This window comes from Denticeps clupeoides, chromosome 13 (assembly GCF_900700375.1).
Source record: "Denticeps clupeoides chromosome 13, fDenClu1.1, whole genome shotgun sequence".
NCBI lineage: Eukaryota > Metazoa > Chordata > Actinopteri > Clupeiformes > Denticipitidae > Denticeps > Denticeps clupeoides.
The window spans coordinates 12,248,167-12,270,729 of record NC_041719.1 but is presented as its reverse complement, the minus strand read 5'-3'; the positions used below and the strand labels follow the sequence as shown (position 1 = coordinate 12,270,729).

General features: G+C 46.0%; 1 protein-coding gene across 2 annotated transcripts in view; it reads right to left on the bottom strand.

The window, feature by feature from the left end:
• fbn2b (fibrillin 2b) overlaps nt 1-17,726 on the bottom strand; it is a 43,021-nt gene extending 25,295 nt beyond the window's left edge. For both annotated transcript variants that reach the window (XR_003751728.1, XM_029001402.1), the window contains exons 1-8: nt 17,624-17,726; nt 16,390-16,660; nt 12,890-12,972; nt 12,633-12,734; nt 10,223-10,318; nt 10,018-10,113; nt 4,317-4,514; nt 2,275-2,400 (exon numbers count right to left, since the gene is read on the bottom strand). Coding sequence is in view for 1 of the 2 variants with exons in the window: in XM_029001402.1 (XP_028857235.1) it covers nt 2,275-2,400; nt 4,317-4,514; nt 10,018-10,113; nt 10,223-10,318; nt 12,633-12,734; nt 12,890-12,972; nt 16,390-16,568 (880 nt within the window). In the remaining variant the exon portion in view is untranslated. The remainder of the gene's footprint in view (nt 1-2,274; nt 2,401-4,316; nt 4,515-10,017; nt 10,114-10,222; nt 10,319-12,632; nt 12,735-12,889; nt 12,973-16,389; nt 16,661-17,623) is intronic.
• Between the last annotated feature and the right edge of the window lie 4,837 nt (nt 17,727-22,563).

Sequence of the window (22,563 nt, the reverse complement as noted above, 5' to 3'; positions counted from 1 at the left end):
CACCAGACAGCCTGATCTAGACACCAGTGTCAGCAGTAAAAAGCCGAGCTTTTTACAGTACAACTCGTAAGGTTGCACCGCACTGACATCCTATATGATGTTGCGCTCAAATCGATGTTCCAGAGATGGAGCGCTTCTATGTGTATTTATACACATGAGCAATTTTTTTTTAGTAAAATTATAGCATGGTTAGAGTCGGCGTGCGTAAATCTTGGTATAAGGGTGTGGCTGGCCTGCAGCCCCTGGTGGGTCAGCGGTGGGAGCGGCTGCTTTAGTCCTGATGCACTCAGTGGGAAGTTAAGATTGTTCAACGGCGCTGCCGAGGTAAAAAAAAAAAAAAAAAGAAAGTCTAAGTCATAAAATTACAGCAAAATAAACCTTGTGTCAGCGTTGCCAGTGAGCAGCTCCAGACGTATTTAAAGGGAAATGCCTGCCACCTGGATAAATGGCTGCTCTGTGAGCTTATGACGGGTCCGCGCCTTGTGACGAGTGTGTTATGTGTTAACATTAGTGGAGGTCCTCGTACATGACAAGAGAGGCGTCCCGACTCCCAACGCCAAACGTTCCTTTGTTGGATGCTGACAGCTGCTCCAAGGCCAGACCACTGTATTTATGCAGAGAGGACCAGTACGGTTTTAACAAGAATCCAGCGGGATCAAGCCAGGCGGTTCAAGAGCCCTGACACTGGCCAGGTGGCGCCGTTCGTTTCTCATTGTTCCCCACTGGGCCACAATGAGGTGCAAACAGGCTGCATGTTCTTGCAGACTTTGACGGCACTTTTTTTCAGATGATGTAAAGATGGAGCTGGTGGTTTCTCTGGGTCATAAAACAGCCTACGATAACCCCCTCCCACCACCACTCAAAGCACAAGGTGTAGCCTCTTGCCCGAGGGCTGCTACAATTCGCCATTGTCCTTTAATTAGCCAACCTCTACCCCCCACTTCTCTGCACTCTCGTCATCCCACCGAGCTTCAAAGAGCTCAGAACGCCTTCCCAGCCCGGCTTCACCAGCTTCTCAGCCTGGTCTTTTACTGTGGAACAAGCGGTGCGAGAGGCAGCATTAAAAGGCCCGTATAATAAGAGGATCCACCCTCACCCCGCTGTGACCTCACGGGGACACAGGCGCCATTTAATGCCCATAACCGCGACTCACTCAACGGCTCATCACCGCTGCTTATGAGTTAATAATGTCAGGGGATGGAGGGGGACACCTTGGGCTTTGTTGGCAGAATTAAGATAGGCTGTGTCTGTAATTCACCTCTCCAGTGGCCAGCACTGTATCTTGTCGGAGAAGCTTGATTGGAAAAACACGATAAATGTGATTATCTCATCTAAAATGGGTGATTAGGAGAAGATCAGCTTGTTCACTCTCCTTTCATCTCCAAAAAAGTTTACCTAATGTCTGTCGTTTCAGCCAAAAGTGCTTGGAGACTATTTCCCTGGGCTGTACACACATAAACACAGCATTGGACAAGCTCCTTTAGATGGTTTAAATTCCACCGAATTATCACAAAATAAGGTGACACAGTGTGAAGACAGGAGCAGGATCAGCTCTGACTGAAGGTCTTTTCACAAGTGACCTTTCACCAGGCCAGCAAATAAGGGCAAATGACCAATCAGCCAATGAAAACATACGGAGTGCTCATACTCAGCATTGTACTGAACAATTCTACTGCTTCAGTACTGTCTGGCAAGCTTCCTATCAGACGATTATATAAAGGCGTGTATCTTAGAAAGTTGTCATTTCATTAAACGCAAACAAATCGAACTTAATTACACTTTGTAATCTAATACTGGGTATGTAGTGTGCACTAAAAGTCCAGTTCCGTCCTAGTGTGCTCTAAAAAAACAGCAGGGCTGTCACATGAAAAAAAACAAGCACGCACGGGATTCGGAGAATGCAAGATTTGCAAGCACAGAATCTGACATTTGCGAGCAGCTGAAGTACAGGCCATTTTTGCACGCATCTGGATGCAGACAGTTTTGCACAAATGCATAGTGAATGCGAAGGGCCTGTTGGAGATAGAGGGCAGGTTCTAAGTGATATCAAAATAAAAATGAATTTTTACCATTCTGAACTAGCATGCTACCCCTATTGCATGAAAATAAATTGATCACATTTTATTAATGTTTGTGTCTAAATATACCATTACAAAAGAATACAAATATCTTTCATTTATTGTCTGTTTCATAAATTGTAAATGGATCCTATGCCAGAAAGGGTGTGTCTGCCTTTGCCAGTACATGGAGTCACTGCGTACGAGAGTCACTTACCCTCACACTTCTGATTCGTTTCGCTCTGCCGGTGGCCCGCGGGACAGTTGCACTCGTAGGATCCTACGGTGTTAACGCACGTCCCCCCAGCACACAGGCCTGGCACCGCCTGGCACTCGTCCACATCTAATGAAAGACGTGGACACAGCGTTAGATCGATGCAATAAACTTTATTCAAACGTTTTGGGGAGGAAATGAATTAAACTCTTCTGTTTATTAAGCAGAAGGAGGAGGAGGGGGCTCGGACAAAAATGAAGAAATATTAGCTTTTCATTAGGACAGGGGTCTGTTGAGAGCTTGAACTAAATGCATGTTTATCTGAGATGAGAAAGAAAAACTTCCAGAGTTAGGAAAGCATTCCACTGTTCAAACGAAGCCAGGAAAACTGAGAAAACTTGGCCTACATTCGCAGACCCTCTACAAAGAGAAAACCGCCCATGTGCAGTCCTGCCTGAATGAGATGAATCACTGCACGTGTAATGACAGATTTTAAAGAGCGACCGCAGGGTCTCCACCAGACGAAGATGTATCACGGTGCATTTACACCTCTTTACTACTGCAGTCAGACATGCAAAGCCAGATCCTGGACTGAAGCTCTCCGTGTCAGGCTGCCTGAGGATGGTGTGGCTTGGTAGATATGGACACATTAAGTGTCTCAATGACGTTAAGCATCTAGAACAGCATTCCTTTTTACAGTTCCTCCAGTCTCCTTTCATTCTACTTCACTATTCTTCCCATAGAAATTGACCCATTTGCTATAGGTGGACATGCTGTTTTTCCCAGGGATATCCAGGCTGAGATCTGGAGATCTAGAGGTAATATCATGTGAATTGTACAGCATCAATTTTATGTATTGTGGTCCTGATCCTAGGAGGCAACGCTCACATTAGAGCAGAAATGCTTCATTTTAATGTTGTGATCATTCACTTTGACTCACCCTTCACTCTCAAGGATACAAATGATGTAAATCAGGATGCAAAGTAGCAGTGCTCTGTAAGTCATGTTTTTCCTTTGATTGAGCACCCTGCACCATGAACTTCAACACCATACTGTTTTCTAATTAACATTTATGGGAATTTATCAGATGCCCTTATCCAGAGCAACTTACAGTCATTAGTTACAGGGCAGTCTTGTTCGGGGACACAATGGAAGGAGGTGGGGTTTGAACCTGGGTCTTCTGGTTCATTGGCGAGTGTGTTACCCACCAGGCCATTACCAGCCCTAATGAAGTGCTTTCACCTTCACTTTTACCATTCCAGCCAAATCGTGTCTTTCAAGTTATACCCTAAGCAGATGGACTTTGAGTTTTTCCCACTTGGACAAGATGTTTGTACTCACTGTCTGTACTCAATCACACGAGGACTCTGGGAATTGCAGAAAACAGAAATTGTATGTACTGGCACTTGGGGTAATGGTCATGTTCGGCAATTTGTTGACTGTTATTGTGCATTTTTTAGAAACCTAAACCTTCCTTTAATGATGTGTGTGTGGTCAGTAAATTGGTGGGGATTTTGGCAGGGCGCTGCCGCAGACAGAAACACGCTCCGAGGGCCGGGAGAGGGGCAGAGTTATAAGCCAGGGCGGTGTACTAAACATCTCCCTCAATTGTTCCATTCTTATCTAAATCCATCGAATTACCCACAATGATTCCCCCTTTTGTTTGGCTTTTTTTTCTGTCAGGTCACCGTTGAAGCTGACGTCTCTCAGGGAGAACATGAGAAGAAAAGCCCAGAGGACGGGAATTTGGCATGCCTGCACAACTCCTGGTAGGAAGCCTAATGGGCCTGGCGCTGAATGGGGCTCGTTCAGTCAGCAAGGATGAGCTGCATGCGGGAGAACGATTCGAATTTCACATTACTGAGTGGTGAGCTGTCAGACTGGCCTGAGGTAGGACATGACCCGTCCCTGTCACACAATGCTCATCATTCAGGGTCTCTAGACAAACGCAGGGGATTGCTGTTGTTTGAACAGGCTCTGTTTTGGGAGTGGTGATACGCAGTTCACACAGACTGCAGATGGGGGGTCAGGTTGGGAGGGTTCACCTTGGCAAGCCCCGCTGCGGATGTTGGGGATGAAGCCTCGGCGGCAGGGGTGAGGCTGGGCGGGGCACATCTCACACGGATGGCCCCAGGCTCGTCCGATGGTGGCACAGCACAGAGTCTTGGTGCACACAATCCCGCTCAGCTGACCCTGGCACATCTGGTTGCTGACTTGTGTAAAGCAGGGGCCGGTCCGATAGTCTGTCAGAGAGGATGGAAAAAATGCAGATACAAATATGAATCATGGTTTGCTATATTTTTCTTTCCTTTTCGGGGCTTATCTTCTGTGACATATTTTGTAATAAATTAACAGTGATATTTGCAATGCAATCCCTGGATGAGGTTTATTATGATTTACATGGTACAGAGAGTACCGAGCACAGAGGGCCCCAGCGATAGGCCTGGTTTTTTTGTACACCACATTCCTTTTCTGTTTGTTGCATTCCAGCCTTGAACCCTGGTCTGGAAACAGTCTTGCAGTGGGCCTCCATCTACTGTAATAGGATAACTGTATAATAGTGCAACAAATGCAGGCCTATGAGCCCTGACCTTTCCCATGATTAACTCTCTCATTTCCAGCATGAACTGCACAACCTTTACTCCTGGTAGCATCATCTCGAAAGTCATGAGTTCATGAAACTTCACTCCTCTTCCCACTATGCTATTTACTCACAAATGTGGCTTTAATCTTGTTAAATGCACTTCACGAGTCAAACGGAAAGGCCTCATGCTGAAATAATCTGAGCGAGACAATATCCAGTCAATCGTATCTAACCAAAAATGACCTCTGGTCTGGCTTAAGTCTCATTAAAATCATATTAAATTTAATGTCCATAAGCCTGGGTCTCTGAGAAAAAGTTGCATTTGATTTTGTAGAAATAAAAAAGGTTTCATTTTATATCAGTGAAAAGTGTGACAGAAAACAGGTCAGGTGAAGAGGAACAGGAAAAAAGAATAGTCCCTCCTGCCGCCCCCTCCGCACTCCTGCATGCACCCATGACCTGATAGTCCTCCATGCATAATTTGAGTAAAGGAATGCAATTCCCTTCCTAGCCGCAGCGACCCACAGCGTGCATCCTATACACATCTGGAATTGATAAATCATGCCTGGCTGGGCCTAGGAAGAAACAACCTGTCCAGATGTGTCCACCCAATGTCCCAAATGCCTTGGTCGTCGTATCTCTGCTGATCCTTCACGAGGAAAGACCAATGAAAATCAGAAGGCATGTACAGCATGCCAAAGCAATTGGCTGTACGGCAACTGCGCAATTAAGACAACAAAGTGAAGATAGTAAGCCCATTTTCCTCGTCTTCCTTTAGAACGGACATCAGTTTTTCTGAAGACCGATCCATTAATGCTAAAGGAATCAGTGTGAAAAGACGGCGGCTGCAGAGCACTCAGGCTTTTTCTCCGGTCCGCAAGCTCTCCTTTGATCTGCCGAGGAGCCGTGCAGTCCTGAAGTCTGAGGAAAGCGGCCAAATCATTCAGGAGCTGCAGACCACTCCGCCAGAATGAGCCAAGGCCAGCGTCTATGTGTGCACATGCCTGAAGGAAAACACACGTCTGCGGAGCAGCGCCAAACAAAAGACTGCAGTCATCAGAGCACACTTTTAAAAAGACGGTCCGAGCAACCAGTCTGCGAGGTGAAGGCCAGCAATGGTCCACAGTGTGAGAACATTGACATTCCACACCACGATCCAGACTGTTTCGCCATAAAACAGTCCTAGCATTGGAAAGGTAATGGGCAATGTTTGGAAACTACTTCAGCTGATTATGGTTCGAAACTCCCGTAGAGACCACCATTTGCTGAATCTTGCATGTGAGCCGCGTTCAGATACCCATTGTCCTCTGTAATGCATGATTAAATATCTGTAGGGTGGCCATTCATCTAATTCACAACGTCATGCGTTCGAAATCCAGACATCAGTTAAAGCACTACGCTTCAGCTACATCCTGATGCATAGCCTAGATTTCTTAAAAGGGGAAAAAAAAACCTTCCCTGGACTTCCCTGGACCGTTTAGCCCCGACGGCTGAGCAGATTTAGTCTGAAGTCATTTTCTGGCCTTTGACGCAAACTATGGGCCATACATCATCACACTGTAAAGAGAATTCAGTGAGCATGTTACCATAGTGAAGACTGACTGTTCCAAAAAAAACAATGGAAAACACGAGCCTAACCTTTCCTGGACATTCACAGAGCCTGAATAATTGAATTACAGTAAACCTAAGCAGCTCCTCACAATGACTGCTTGGTCTTCCGGATGTGCCAGCAGGACTTGCTCATGTTCAGCGTCCAGTAAATCATGGGTTGACCAACTGCCTTCACTAGCACCTCAAATCTTTTTGTCGCATTTAGAAACATGGGAAAGCTCCTGAAGTCGAATAATCTCAAGTTGTTTGAAATCGTTCTGGCACCGAAAGCCTAGCCTGCTAAATGAATAAGCAATTTTCTGAGCCATAAACCACCAAGGACAATTATGCAGAGCGTACGTCTGGGAAGGAAATGAACTTAACAGCGCTTTTGGCATATTTTCTGCATAACCCATTATGATCACTCCGTACCGTGCAGTGGATGTTAACAGTTTTCAATTTAAAGCAGTCCTGCCCTAGTCCCAGTCTGATGAATAAAAATGTTCTTTTTACATTTAAACTGCATTTCTGACCTCATTATTATGACATCCTCAGCCAGTTAGTTCTTTTACTTCCAGTGTGACTGTCTTTCATCCGTTTCACCCACACATGAATTACAGATGACTACTTATTCTCAAGAAATCTCAAGGATGTACTTCTTAATTTAGCAAACTGTTCCCAATAAACCCATCTAAACACCCAGTTTTCACAGCAGGAGACAGGAATAGAAGCATTTCACTCTTTCCATCACCTCAAACCAAATGTTCCATTGCCAAAGCTATCCCATGAGCTTTGTTCCCAAAAACCCCGAAAATTTGCTCGGTGCTGTGTTTGACAGCTGGAACGGGGCCATAGTAAATGAGCTGAGACAATGGGCTCATGGATCAAAATGATGGTTTCTTTGTTGTACAGCGGAGAGAGAGTGAGCGGATTACATGGCGCACACATTGTGAACTTTAATTCACTCTCACTGTCCAACTTCAAGCAGCTCATGGACAAGGAGACACGCATCCAAACAAAGCCAGGACATTCATACAGAGACCAGAGAGCCCATGTCAGGGAGGACACTTTGAGCAACTTCAGGTTTTACAAGCTACTCAACAGTTGTTGGGCTCCTCTGCTTTGGGTAAATATTCCAATTCTTCTTGTGCTTTGGCTGCTGTTTCGTTGAAAGATTCATGCAGCTGCTTCAGATTAAGGTATGTGACATATGCAGAACTGACCAATCAGCACACAGCAAGTAAAATCCATGGTGATTTTACTTGAATTTGTAGCTTCCGATTCCTTTCTATCCTGACGTGGGCTATCTGGTCATATTGCTCAAGTGCAGCTACATGGACAGAGACTAAACATGCTACAACCAGGATAAGGGTATCAGTAACTATCCCACTCACACACAGGAACTGTCATGAACTGGGAACTGTGTTTTGTCGATGGTGCAATTGTAATATGCAATAAATAGTGTTATTAGACAAAACACACAATTTAACTTTGGGACAGCTTTTTTTGCAGGTACTAAAAGAACCAGAATGGAAATCGCTGATCCAGTTTCCCAAAGCTGTTGGTCTATTGTTCATTCAAAAACTTAACACTTTCAGATTCATCGGAATTAGAATGAACATAGTAACCATACTTGGATACAAACAATAAGAACTACACTGAGATCTCCCTGTCAGAAGATATTCTCAGTCCCACAAGAACACTGTTTGTGGTGGAAATGTGATCCAACCAAGTCACCCACAGTTGTGAGTAAACTAAAACATTAATGATGCTTTGGGTCATTTGCATGTGAATCAATTAAAAGCAACATTAATAACATTTATTTTACAAAGTGGGCCCATTTTGCCATTGATAATTAAACTAGAGTAGGATATATTTGTCATATTACTTAAGGTTGGGTTCATATACAGTGTTCCAAGGCAATAATTTTCCAATTATTCCAATACTTCATGACTGAGCTATAAACACAACAGTACACGTTTATCCAAGTTGGATGGTGGCTTGTAATCATTTCAGCTTCCACCAAGTTTCTTCCATGTCGATAAAATTCTGTGGAACTAATTAAGGAAGCTTTAGACGGACAGTTTAATGTTTCTCTCCAAACAAGCAGTAAGAGCAGCACCAGTGCTGGCACCCGTGAGGGGGGGCAGGGACCAGGATCTGAAGGGGGCTCCAGGCATTGGAGACCAGACTGTTTGTCCTAGCCTGGGCCTGGCTCTGTGTACACAGCTGGGGAGTCCATTTTTACCGTGGCCCCTCCCTCCAGACTTCGCTCCACTCCTCATCAGGAAATGTCCATGGCTCCACAAAGAAACGCTTTTTTGTCATCCATTTATTTATTGCCAGATGTCTCCAAGTCTCTCCCCCCACTGTTGTGTTTTCCAAGAAAACAAGTCAAGGGTTGGGGGGGGGCGCGAGAAAGGAGGGTTAGGTAAGGAAAAGGGGTCAGACCTTCGGTTCTTTCGTTCAGTGTGCCAGTCATTGGCTATGGTTTATATGATGGGATATATTACAGTCAGACCGATTTCATTCCAAAAATGTTGTGTAAAATAAAAATAAAAACAGAATGCAATGAATTGCAAATCTCATAAGACCCCGTTTTATTAAACACAGAAAACAGACCAAGTGTTGAAAGTGAGACGTTTTACAATTTTTTGAAAAATATTACCTCATTTTGTATTTGATGGCAGCAACACTTCCCCAAAATATTGGGAAAGGACCATGTTCACCATTGTGTAGCACCTCCTCTTCTTGTAACAACACCACGTAAATGTCTGGAAACTGGAATTTCGTCCCATTCTTGTCTGATTCTAGATGCTCAACAGTCCTGGGACTTTTCTGTCATATATTTCACGTCTCGATGGGCCAAAATTTTTCAACCAATTAAAGGTCTGGGCACCAGGCAGGCCAGTTCAGTGCACAAACTCTTCATTATTTTGGAGTCGTTCCACCACTTGGTTGGAAAATGTTCCTCCAGCTGGTTCTTTTCAGTACCACTTATTTTTCCAGCCTTTTTATGAGATGTGTTGCTGACATCAAATTAAAAATGAGCTAATATTTACTTAGTAAAATGTCTCACATTCAACCTCTTAAATTTGCAAATCATTGTATTCTGGTTTTATTTCCATTTTACATAGCTTCCCAACCTTTTGGAAGCATTTCAATGCTCATGGGAAAACAACTAGTTAATGCTTCTAATTCCATTAGATGTTGTTTTATGACTATTGGAAGATGATATCCTTCTTCTTAACAGATATTTCAGGCTTGGATGAGAATAATCAGAATGATCTGACTCTTTTGCCCTATATTAACATGGTTATTCCAAGGGATCCATCCAATTTTTCATGGGATATTAGGGCGTTTGGAAAGAAAGCCACTAGACACACTCATGCAGTTCAGCCCCGTTGGCCGGTTTCTCACATTCTTAAAAAGCCACTACATTCACTATAGGTCCTAGTGTTCAGCAGCAGGGAATGCCGTCGAGGGTCCGGTGGCGATGTGGCCTCATTGTCTCCCTGAGTGGCTGCACACGTGGCCAGACGGTGGCCCATCAACAGAGACAAGGCACTTACCTCTCTCACACTGCGGCCCGGTGAATCCATAGACACAGGCACATCTGTTGGGCCCAATGCAGCGGCCTCCGTTCTGACAGCCACTCTCACACACAGCTGTGGACGGGGCACGGGCAGAGTGTTAGTCACATTTCCCTCGCATTACGGCCAGCATCGGCTCTGAGCATGCGGTGGCCGGCCCCGGCGAACGGCCGTGAGCACTCACGTTGTCCGCAGTGCAGGCCGGTGTAGCCCTTCTGACAAGCGCACGAATCTTCTTGGCAGCTGCCGCCGTTCATACACCTGACGTTGCAGGACTGCACTGTGTGGGAGAGACAGCAAGTTCAGCGCCGGCTCAGCGCCGGCTGGGAGAATGCCCTCTGATACCAGTGCCGGCTGCTTAATACCCCGTGCAAATGTGGAGGAAGCGGTTTCTGTTCTTAAGTGCGCACTTCATGCATGATATAATTGTGCCTGGCAGACGCCATCATTTCCGTCCAATCTGGATGGACGCTGAAGACATTGGGACTCCCTCTACACACAGTTGTCTTAAGCGTATTGAGTCTGTTTAGTGTGAATTACAGACTCTCTGGCAGACGGGAGAGTCTCCCTCCAGTCCGACTGTGAGGCTCAGCCATCAATTTACACCACATTTGCTGCTTCCCAAAGCCAGAAAACAATCCTCTGAGGAGTTCCCTTCCACTTCCTGGCCTCGCGTATAAATCTACACAGTACAGCACAGCTAAGAGGGCGTGTGGGAAAATTATGGAGAAGTTGTTCTGCTAATTTCACACCCTGCATATTTTTGGTGTGAGCGTAAATCATGGAAAGCGAGAGAAAGAAGGCGGCAACTGCCCATGTGTGTCTTTAGTTTTGTATTACAAGCAGCTATGGTGAGTGTTTTCCCTTAAACTGGGAGAGGGATGATCTCACTGGCTAGACCTGCTGTCAGCTCCCCGCAGGTGGGCAGGAGGGTCGACTCCTTGACCCGGGCTGGTCACACGTGCTTAAAATGCACCGGAGAGCCTGTCCTGCACACCCCGGGAGCCACAATGCGCCTCTGTGTGCACCGGTCACATCTGTCGGCTTTTATAGAGGACAGAGAGCGCAGGAAACATAACGTGCGAGTCCCTGAGACACAAAGGCTCTTTATGGTGACAGCATTCTTACTTAAAGCCTTCTCATGGGACTTATGACATGCCAGCAGCAGCTCGGTAATGACGATGTAATGTTCTGGTAAACCATGACTCACATCATTCAACTGTAATCGAAAACCAAAAGGGGGTCAGTCTGCTTTACTATATCAACTCACAGGCCACTTTATTAGAAATCATGACCTTTCACCTACACCCCTTGAGTGCTTTATTAGGCACATCTGCCTTGCATAAATACAGGGGGGGGGTAAAAGACCACTTCTAAAAGCGGCATGTCTGTTTCTGTGGCAGCCATTCCTTGTCCATAATTTGTTCAATTTCAACACCAACACACCTTCCTGGAAAGGGTTGAGAACCACTGGTGTGAACGTAACCATCTTTTAACTTCCTATGTTATTACTAGTATATTATTTAATGTATATTATTTAATAATAGGCATATTAGTTTAGTTAGTTGTTCAACATTATTGTAAAATTTAAGAAATAGGTGAAAAAGAGAATATTTTGTCCAGAGCTCCACAATTACTGTTGCTGTACACAGTCTTTCAGAATCCACTGCTTCATTCCTCCCCAGCAAGTTAAGGGCCACTGCTAATCAGAACAGATTTAGGACAATTATCAACATAGTAGTCCTTCAGTGGTGAAGATCTCAAGGACCAACTCAACAGATGCAAGTTATCTCTATAAAGCAGAGGTCGGTATTATGAAAAGCCATGCCAATATTGTCTGCTGAAGTCCCCAGCCAGCTACAGCCTCAATTTCCCTGCAAAATGTCTCAGTCTGATAAGGCGAGGTTACGATCTCTATCTGTGGCTGTCTGCCCTGGAGCAGCTCAGTCTGGACGCTGCTGGCCAACAGCTGTTTCTGGGATGGGAGTGAATGCACGCAGCACTTGGGGTGTAATTATGGTGAAGCAGGAGGCAATGGGGAATTGAGTTTTTCCCTCAGGTTAACAGTGCTGTCTTTTTTTTTTTTTTTGAGGGTGGCTTATGTTGGCCATTGAGTGGCTTGTGATTTATGGGGTAATTACAGATTCATAGCAAAGACCTAATCTTTGGAGTGCTGCATCTAACCACGGCAGTTGACGTGGTGAACATAAACGTTACATTAACAGTATTTAAAACCAGCACACATTACATGCATCACAGATTTTAACATTCAGCTGTAAAACTGTGATGGGTTTGTATTGTGCAGTCTCTGAATGGGACTGTTGCTCATCCTTCCGTTCTTTACAGCTGTACTTATATCTGAATTCATATTTGCAAGAAGACATTTGGTATATCCTTGGTGCCCATAGTGTGGATGCAGTTGGAATTCTCTAACAATGTAGAATAATGTATGGAATCAAAAAACAAACCCGAAATACAAAAATAATGTAATGAGAATGGATGTACAGGTTCTATGTTTTATCTATGAAGGATTAGTTTAAAGTGTGACTTCACAAGATTGTTTCAATTCCTAAATGTTGTGAACGGGGACTCACCTCCTGTGGCTGCCCCACAGCTGGGGGCAAGATGCCCACTCGTACAGGTACACATGTTGGGCCTGGAGCAGAAGCCATCTCCACAGGAGTTCCTGCAGATCGCTGGGGGGAAGAGTTCAAGACAGGCATTTCAGTTGTGTCCGATATTATTTGAATGTAACTCTATTAATAGCTTACATTCTTTAGCTCTAATTCTTTAATAATGGTGACTGTGATGTCAAATTTGCCATAAGACAATAGTGTTTCCATTTACTTACGGACAATGCACTGATTTCCTGCGGGAAGAGTCTTCCACCCTGGGCAGCAGTACGAGTGAAAACGAGAGCCACACACATTGGGCCTGATGCAGGAAGACCACCAATAAGAAAACAGTCTTAGTGTTTACAGAGCCTCAATGTCATTTCTAGAGAGCCCTTTAAAAATACACACGGCCTATGAATGCATAAAGCCACATTCCGCACTTTTGATATAAAAATGGATCATGTTTGTGTGAGGACTCCAAGAACAATATACATGTGCATAAATGAGGGGGTTAAAGCTTTTACCGGTTTGTTTTGCTTGATCTTTATGTCTCAGGAGAGATAGATTTATAATACAGGCCAAAGACTTATATTTCAGATATTTCTTGGGAGGTGGCTTGGTTAAACAGAGGTGAACAGAGGACAGCCAGTCACAGCAGGGCTACTGTCATGAAAATGGTTTAATGGGAAAGGTTTTGAGCAGGAAAGAATCTATTAAAGGCCCAAAAATGCAAAAAAATCCATATCAGAGCCAAACAAATAATATCATATCTGATATCAATAATATCAGTGCTTCAAACCATCGAACCGCAAATGCTTCTGCACAGCATATATATTTTTTATACTGTGGACACATTACTGCTGATACAGGACTATTATAAGATCACATTTTAAGAATGGATTGTTTTTACATAGTTGACCTTGTTGAAAATACATTTGACAATTAAAAGCATCCTAATAACTTGATAGCATTTCTGCAGATGTTTTTTTGAAATGTAAGTCATACTGATTTATGTTTCAGAATTCACCCGAACAGCACACACACTCCCCAGTGCCCACAGAACCAGGTCAGTGGTCCGGTCTCCTCGATCAGCCAATCACGTCTGGAGTCCAACAACCAGGAGAAAGAGTGCATATATCTAATCTTCTACAAAGATGGACTGTTTAATGGCTGAGAACCGCAACAGAGTCCAGCTGTGGGTCTGCAGATTGTGACAGACTTTAAACCACATTACCAGATGACAGGAGCCTCGGAGGCAGACAAGGTGGGGAGGTGGGGGAGCGAGGGAGCGAAAAGATACAGGAGAAGGTTAGCAGGAGGAAAGACAAAATGGTGGGAAAGGGCACAGGAACCAGTGGGAGGGAAAGAAAACAAGTTGAAGTCAAAGGAAGTGAGAGGAAGAAAGAACAGGCAACGGTGGTGGAAAATGGCCCCGATTATGATGGAGTTGCGGCGCTGAGCGTTGAAAACTCCAGGGCCTTTGTTTTTGGTTGCAAGCGGAGCAGGAATGATCTTGAAAAATGACGTTTGAAACGAGAGAAAGAGTGGAGCGCAGCTTCTTAACATCTCTTGCTGGGAAATAAAATGAGATAAATGGATATCTGACAGCAGCTCTTCACAAAAGTCCTCCCTTGTTGAAAACTGGATAAATGAATTTTTAGGTTAAATCAGCTGCTCTTTTTGCCTGGAAGCGCAGGTTTCAACACTATTAGTTTAGCATTTAGCGCTTAGCAAGAGAATTCCCACAAACTTCCCAGCAAAAAACATTTCATTGATTCACAAAAAGAGATTACGGGACTTCCATTCCTGAAGGTCAGAGATCAATCCACTGGCATCTGACCCTAGTTAGTAGCTTTTTACCGAATTCCACCCCCGAGCAAATGAGCCTGTGGCTCATGTCAAGCCTGACATTAATGGGATAAGGTGCTTTAAGTCTCTCAAAGCCATTATGCCGTCCATGTTGGCCTGTTGTTGTCCCTTGACTGGCCTGAACTCGGGGATCACTGCGGTCTAGACGAGGTTCGGTGAATTTGGTGGAGGTGGGAGGAGGCTGCTCGTGTTCCCTGCCACATAAGATACCAACTTCTAAATACCGGTGACTAACCAGCAGGCACTGTTGCCATCAGAAAGTTCAAATGGCTGAACGGGGGTTTCTTTCCATCCTGCGAGAACCGGGACAGCGACTGGTAGAAAAAGTGACATCGAGATTGAAACCATATTACTTTCACCAGATGCTCCATAAATTATCTGGTCTGCTTTGTCCAGAATATACATTCCAGCGGAGCAGACGTATAAAAAGCCGAGAGCTGGCGGTCCTTCATACATTTCAGAAATGCCTTTAAGATATTGCAGTCACGCTCCTTCCTGCTTAGAGTACCAGCTCATGTATATTTTAGTCAAAGGAGAGTCAGCGTCGAGATTTCTTCAACAGGTCTGACAAAAGAGGACACTTCAGGGAAGACTGAGTGCCCCGCTCTGAATTCATGAGATGAGGTGACGTCGCCCTGGACTGATGAATACTGTTCTCCACGGAGGACCGATGCCAACAGAGAACATCCAGAACGTCTCCCCTGAGCTCCCCACGGCCAACACTAGCTCCAATCTGGACAACTTTCATATGCTATTGCTCTAAGAAAAGCTTCATTATGTCCATCACTCTTACTCTCACACAAAGGCCTCGACTTCTCTGGGGTCTCTTGGGTGATGTCATCATTTAGGGCGTCCAAAACCGCAGAGTGATCAGAGTTCTCACAACGTCTCGGTCATATTATACGTTGCATTGAAAGCCAATACATTTGACAGGCTCCGTCCTACTGAAAAAAACATGCCTGAGAACATATATTCAGCCAGCAAACTGGTCCAAGTGTAGCGAAATCCTTGATTTACTGTGGTAATACAACATGAGAAGGGCGACGGCTTGATGAAAACAGTGTGCTGGTTCTGCGAGCTTCAGGTCCCCGTTTTTTTGGAACCCGCACAAAACGGCAAGTTTGTAAACTGTGAATTTGTGGCATCGTCGTTCCGCTTTTCAACTTGACCAAAACACGCGGCACACACTGCAACAGTTGCTGGCCCTGTTCTGTCCTATAATTAACCGGAGTCAAGTGTGGTACCCTGCATCACCGCGTTCTAGAACAGCCGCATGATCCACCACATGACCCCGTGTAGCAGCGGTCCACACGTGATCTTACGAAGGTCTCCATCGGGTCAGCTTTTGAAAAAATCCATTTCATTTAGTGAGTGCAGTTTTGTGCAGCCAGCCTTGGAAATATAACACGGATTATTTTACCTGCCGGAGCAGCAGGTCCGTTTTTTCCCATGAAAACTAACGTTCCTTGTCACCTTCCTCCCGGTGATCAGAGTCCCTCATTTGCTCTTGAGGAATTAACATGTACAGATGAGGAGCTGATTGGGAAAAAGTGCTTCCAACATTTGAAACCTGTTTGTTTTTCAGGGGAAATATACGGTGAGCCCCTGACGTCCATCTGCTGCTCAAGAACAATGGCGCATTCACAACGCCTTTCCATGATGCACCTAAAGCGCTGCCAAACATTCCGTTTAACGCGAAAAAACTTCACAAATTGTGCAACGTTTTATTAGATTTCACTGGTTGATCAGGTCGATAGGTTCAGCCTGAAGGCCGCTCTCCTGCCAGAGGAACGTGCAGCACAGCTGACGGAACGTTTGCAGATGTGCCATCAGAATGTTTATTGGACGGCAGGCGAAAAAATCTTACCCCCTTAGCGTTTCCTGGCCCCTCCTGCGTACTCTTTGCTGGACTTCCCTCTCATCAGCTTTTCCAGTGAAGCGGCTGGCTTGGTAGCTTCCATCTCCCTGGCACTGCACCGCCTGGAGCGCGGCCCAGAAAAAAGTGGCCCATCCCAGCACCGCTCTGGCCAGCTTCCACGCTCCCATTGGCCCGCGCTGCGTGACACTCTATGCCCTGTGCAGACGTGCGCTCTCTGGTCACCTTGACCGGTCCGTCCCACTCCGCTCCTGACCGGGGGCTGGCATCGGGGGGAGAAAGGGGAAAGGGGTCATGAGCAGATGGAATCGGCGTGGTCGCCACATGCCATTCAGCTCTGGAGCTTCGGGGAGGTCAGCTCACGAGCATAATTTACATTTACGGCATTTATCAGGCGGCCTTATCCAGAGCGGCTTTCGGTCGGTAGTTACAGGGGACGGTCCCCCCCCCTCCCCGGAGACCCTCGGAGTTAAATGTCTGGCTCGGGGACAAAATGGTAGTAAGTGGTGTTCGAACCTGGGACTTTGTTGTCCTCTGGTTCACTAGGCTACTACCACGGTAATGAACAATGCTGGATAAGCTATTTATAACCGTGCAGAGTTCACCAAGTTTGTGCAGAACCCCTTCCTGGCACCTCGCTACCCATTAAAACGAACCCCGACTTTTAAAAACAGGGGGGGAAGGTTTAAGTTTGAGATAAACCAGAGCCAGAGTCCATGCAGAATACACACACACACACACACACATATATATATTATTCCCTTTTTTTTATTCCCTTTGTCTGGTTTCATCCAGAAACAGTCGAGTGTGCAGCAGCTGCGAATGCCGACGCCGCAATAAAAGTTCAGATCGCAGAAGTCCCGAGAAAAAAGCCGCTTAAGATGTACTGTCACGTGTTTTTTTTTAATAAGAGGACACCCACAGCCGACGTGTCCCTAATGTGCGGGCTGAATAATAAAATCATTTAATTTTTTTTATGTATTAGCATATACAGAAAGGACACGGCAGAAAAGCATCGTGACGATCGTCATCCAGGTCGTAACCATTAAAAGTCGAAGAAATTAAAAGTCGCGGCGCGTGGAATAAACTCGTCCGAACAATTTCCTAGATTACGACCCCCCCTCGTCCCGGGTTCCGCGCACTCGGCCAATCGGCGGAATCTCGCATCCTTTTTGCGCCCTTTTTCAGTGGATAAAACCGGCCGGAGTGGAGAGCAGCACAGTACCTTACAACCGCAGACGAGCCCCGAGTCCGCGCTCCACGGCGCAGAAAGTCTCCAGGAAGGCAGGAAAGTGGCCGAATTGGCGTGATTGGGAGAGGGGAGGCGCTTTTTTTTTTTTTTTTTTTAAGACACGGGGGTGGGGGGTGGAGTGGGGGGCTCCGGCGGACTGCAGGACAAACCCACTACATTCCACACGCCTCGTCTACTGTGGGACGGGACATCTAGCCAACCTGAGATCTTTCAGGAGGCAGAATGCAAACTTTCCACACGTCGGGTCGTCTGTTCACGAAGGTGGATTCAGGGTGTGGGGTGGACCAACTTCCTGCAAAAAAAAACAATAAAACAAATCACATTCATTTACAGCATTTTACCAGACGCCCTTATCCAGAGCGACTTACAATCAGAAGTTACAGGGACAGTCCCCCCCCCTGGAGACACTCAGGGTTAAGTGTCTTGCTCAGGGACTCAATGGTAGTAAGTGGGATTTGAACCTGGGTCTTCTGGTTCATGGTGGTGAGTGTGTTACACACTAGGCTCCTACCACCCCGTTACTTTACTTTACTTTACTTGGCAGATGCTCTTATCCAAAGCGACTTACAAGAGGAAGACCCCCGTTCCTCAGACCCCCCGTTCCTTAATTGATGGTTGAGCAGGTAATTAAACGTTGTTTAACTTTATTTACTCGCCCCCGTGTGCTGATGCGTTGGACGTTGTCGCTGAGGTACGGTGTGGGTCGAGTGCGAACTTGGCAAAATATTATTATTCCCGGGGCTTCCAAGTTCTCTGCCCCCTGCTTGAGGAGACAGGCCATCTGGGCCGACAATTGACTCAAGCAGCTGAGCACATCCCAAATGGTGGTACCTACATGGTTGAACGATAAGAGCTTAAAGGCCGCGTGACAGGTTTAGAAAACACCGCGGACGGGTATGACGGCCGCGTGTTGGTTTTAGACTGCGCCAGGCGTAGCGCTCGGGACGTTCTGTCTACTGTCCTGGCTCTTGGTTGGAGGAACACGTCCAGAATGAGACTGGTGCACGTCGGGGGGTTTCGCGGGAGATTTGTGATCCGTTTCACCTGCAGGGACGCGCGGCGCGAGTTACAGAAAGCAGGGTGGGAGCGGTGTTGTTGGACGTCCCCGCGCGCCTCCCCCCACCCCTTCATGCTCCATTCCTAAGGAGAACCACATTTTTCTACAGAATGCGCTTCTTCCCCTCTTTCATCTCCCACCCCCTACTTCTCACTGTCGTAACAGCAGTAAGTAACAGTATGGGTGACCCGACAGAAAGTAACGTTTCCATTCCCCCACCCCAAAGCACCCTGGGAAAACACGGATGCTGTCCATGGCGGGCACTACTCCCCTTGCTTAACAAGGCGAGGCTTCTTTCATGTATTCATATTTTCGAATGTTCATCAACATATTAAACCCCCTGAATTATGCCTCTGCGTTTAAAGTGCTGCTGCTGGTGTGTAATGGCCTCGCGCCGGGTGTTACACATTAATAGAAGATGTTATCTTTGCCGAACCGCTGTGCGTTCCTCGGACTAAAACATCACATGTGCGTCCCCTGCAAAGAACTTAAAAGGAAAACTTGGGCACTGAGTTGCGTGGATCCCATCCCAGCATATGTATATGAGGGGATAACAAGTCGTACAGAAACCAGATGAAAGTGCAGTTGGCGGCCATATGGGCCCTGGTCCTCTTTTATACCTCGTAGCCGCCGTCTCATGAGAAGCTCTCCACCAGAGAGTCGCTCTTGATTCTCAGCGGTATGAGCTGAGCGGCTGGTTCTTGGTCACATGCCCAGTCCTGTGAGAGCATCTCTGGCCTGAGCCATGCGCTCACTGCATCCTCACTGATGGGGACAGAGGGGGCAGGGACCATGCATGGGGGGGGCACAGTCCGTCTTGGAGTCTTGACTGGACTACCTTCCATGTGATTGCATGGCAAGTTGCCACAAGTGTGTCACATTCCCCTTGACATGATTTAAAGTTAATAATTCTTCATGAATGACAGAAAAGATTTGACCTGCTGTAGGTATCGTACTGTAAAAAAAAAAGACTTGTAAGAAGTTTGGGATTTACATTTACATTTACAGCATTTATCAGACGCCCTTATCCAGAGCGACTTATAATCAGTAGTTACAGGGACAGTCCCCCTGGAGCAATTTAGGGTTAAGTGTCTTGCTCAGGGACACAATGGTAGTAAGTGGGATTCGAACCTGGGTCTTCTGGTTCATAGGCGAGTGTGTTACCCACTAGGCCACTACCACCCCACTTTAGCCATCTTTCATTTGCTCTAGACATGGACTGCCACTGAAATCGAGGCAAACAGATCATCTTTCCTGCTGCTCAACCTTTGCCCGTTGGATGCACTCTGTATTTTCATTCATTACACATAAAAAGAAGACTGTGTTGGTAAGAATGGACGGCTTGTGGCGAGGCGTGGCCGCGTGGAGGTTTGGAAATGTCCTCCTGAAGGCTGCGGGGTCTGGGTGGAGCATGGCTAGAAACGCTGTGGTTTTATGAGTGAGATGATAAAATGAACGTGTCCCGTGCGAGGGAACCCAAAATGAAACTAGATCATCCATTTTAATGGCCGCCACCCCCCACGTTCCTGTCAGTGGGGGGCCGATGTCTTTTAAACCATTGTAGACATGCAATGCGGCTCTACTTTGCGGAGTAAACAGATGCTGAAACCCGTCGTGAGAGCAGCGCCAGCCGCGGGGGGACGTTATTTTGGGGTGGCACCCGCGCCGTGGCGGTACTTAAAAGCTCCACACCTCAGTCATGTTTCCTCCCCCAGACATAAAACCCCTCGTCTCTCCCCTTCCCCAGCTGCAGTGATGCAGCAATGAAAGAATCCGCCGCTTCAAACGGCGGCGAGGGACAAAAGACGGTCTCGTAAAAACCTCCCGGAGCGCCTGGTACAGCGCCCGTCCCCGGATGTTTGCCTCATGCCCCGAACCCCGCTTCATGGGAAGGCTTGCGTACGTGCGAGGCGTTGTTTCCTTGACGACGAAAGTATGCATTAATGGTGGAGCCGGAACGCGTGCTGTAAGAGTTCCTGGAAGTGAGCTGAGGAATTCCAAGGCCAAGGTGTCACTGAGACATGATGAAAGGAGATGGGAGAGAAGGACAGTAACGTCAAACGAAATCCCGGAAAGCCGAAAGAATCGTTGGCCTGAGAGCAGCTCCGCGGACTAATGGTTTTCAGATGTATGGAGTCTTCCATTTTCAAAAGCACATAAAACATTCTGTCTCTGGGGAGTCTGTATAATGGGAGGAATTCTCAAGCACATATTCGCAATCTTTATTTGTGTGTAGAATGGTCTTTTTCTAAAAAGCTAGAAGCATCATGTGTCGCGCCCTCTGTTTGCCCTCGTGCCGGCTAATCTACTTCTGCCCTGTCCTGTTTTCACCCGGAGGAAGATAAAGCGTGGAAGGAGTGAGCTCATCCATCCTGACACTTAATCTTCAGCAGCTCCCAAAGGTGTCAAGAGTCTCCTGAGAAAATCGAACGTCTGCCCCATGACCGCTTCCTGCTCTCTCGTACAGAGAATATATTCATGCAACTTATTTTTTTTTTTTACAAAAAAACACACATGGCTCCACTCAGCTTTAATTACAACCTTATTTCCTCCCTCGATTTATATTCCTATCTAATACCAACGTACATGAGATTATTCAGCCGTTTTTCATTTGCTCTAGACACGTGGGCGGGTCCAAAAAGTACCTAATCCATAGCACCATAAAACAAGTGAGAGGGACTGTATCTCAGTTACCAGTCTTATGCAAAAAAAAAATAAAAAAAGGATTTCAGCCGCAAACATTGCATGTTTCAGGATATGGTACCATAAACATGTCACATCTGTATTATGAGCAGCTACCACTGTTGTTCATTCAAACCCACACTTTGTGAGCCGTTTAGGCCCCATGGCTTCATTCGCTGAAAGATCTTATCACTGACCACACCAGTGGGTTCCCCCTCCCCCAGCTGAAAAAGCGCAACACACAAGCCACTGGATGAAGCAGGGGCAGCGCGATTTTGGGGGGAATGTGCAAGAGCGAATCTCGGGTTACGCCCGATCCGAGTGGTATGGAGAGGATTCTTTGCACCCTCTGGAAGGAGAGAGAATAACGCGCTTTGACTTTCTGGGGTCCTAAGGACCATGACTTTGACAGTGTACCCTGGCTTTCACTTCTTTGGAAACTTAAATTATCAGCTATTGAGTTATTATACAGTACAGGCCACCCACCTTCTCATTCAACGTGTTGTCTTTATTTTCAAGACCATTTACATTGATAGATTCTCACTGAAGGCATCAAAACTATATTAAACATGTTTTCAGTTATTTCACCTTTTTTAGTTAAGTACATAACTCCACATGAGTTCATTCATAGTTTTGAGGCCTTCAGTGAGAATCTACCAACGTAAATGGTCATGAAAATAAAGAAAACACATTGAATGAGAAGGTGTGTCCAAACGTTTGGCCTGTACTGTATATTACCTGAACAATAACCCAGTTATTATCCCTTTAACTTATTTCAGCCTGTGAAAAAAAGTATAATTTATCTTTGACTCATAAGATATTTGACTCCTGTTTAAAATAAGAAAAATTTGATGTTTTAATGATGTCATGCCAATATCTAATATAAAAACAAAAGTGAGTGAAGACAGAAAGCTTGCACCCAGTGAGTGTATTTTGGAAAAGCATGTGAGATCCCTGCGGTTCTTGTGGTTCTGAGAGAGATGCCTGATTATTTGCACAACAGGGATTCGTCTCTCCCGCTCTACCTCTAATTATTTACCTTGAAACTGTCTCAGTCGAGGTCATCTTGCACGTGGACAGTAACCAGGCTCCTGCTGGGTGTAGATGACACTCCAGCAAGGAACACAAAGACGTAAGGATAGGATGTCTTGCTGAAAAGGTGGTAGTAGCCTAG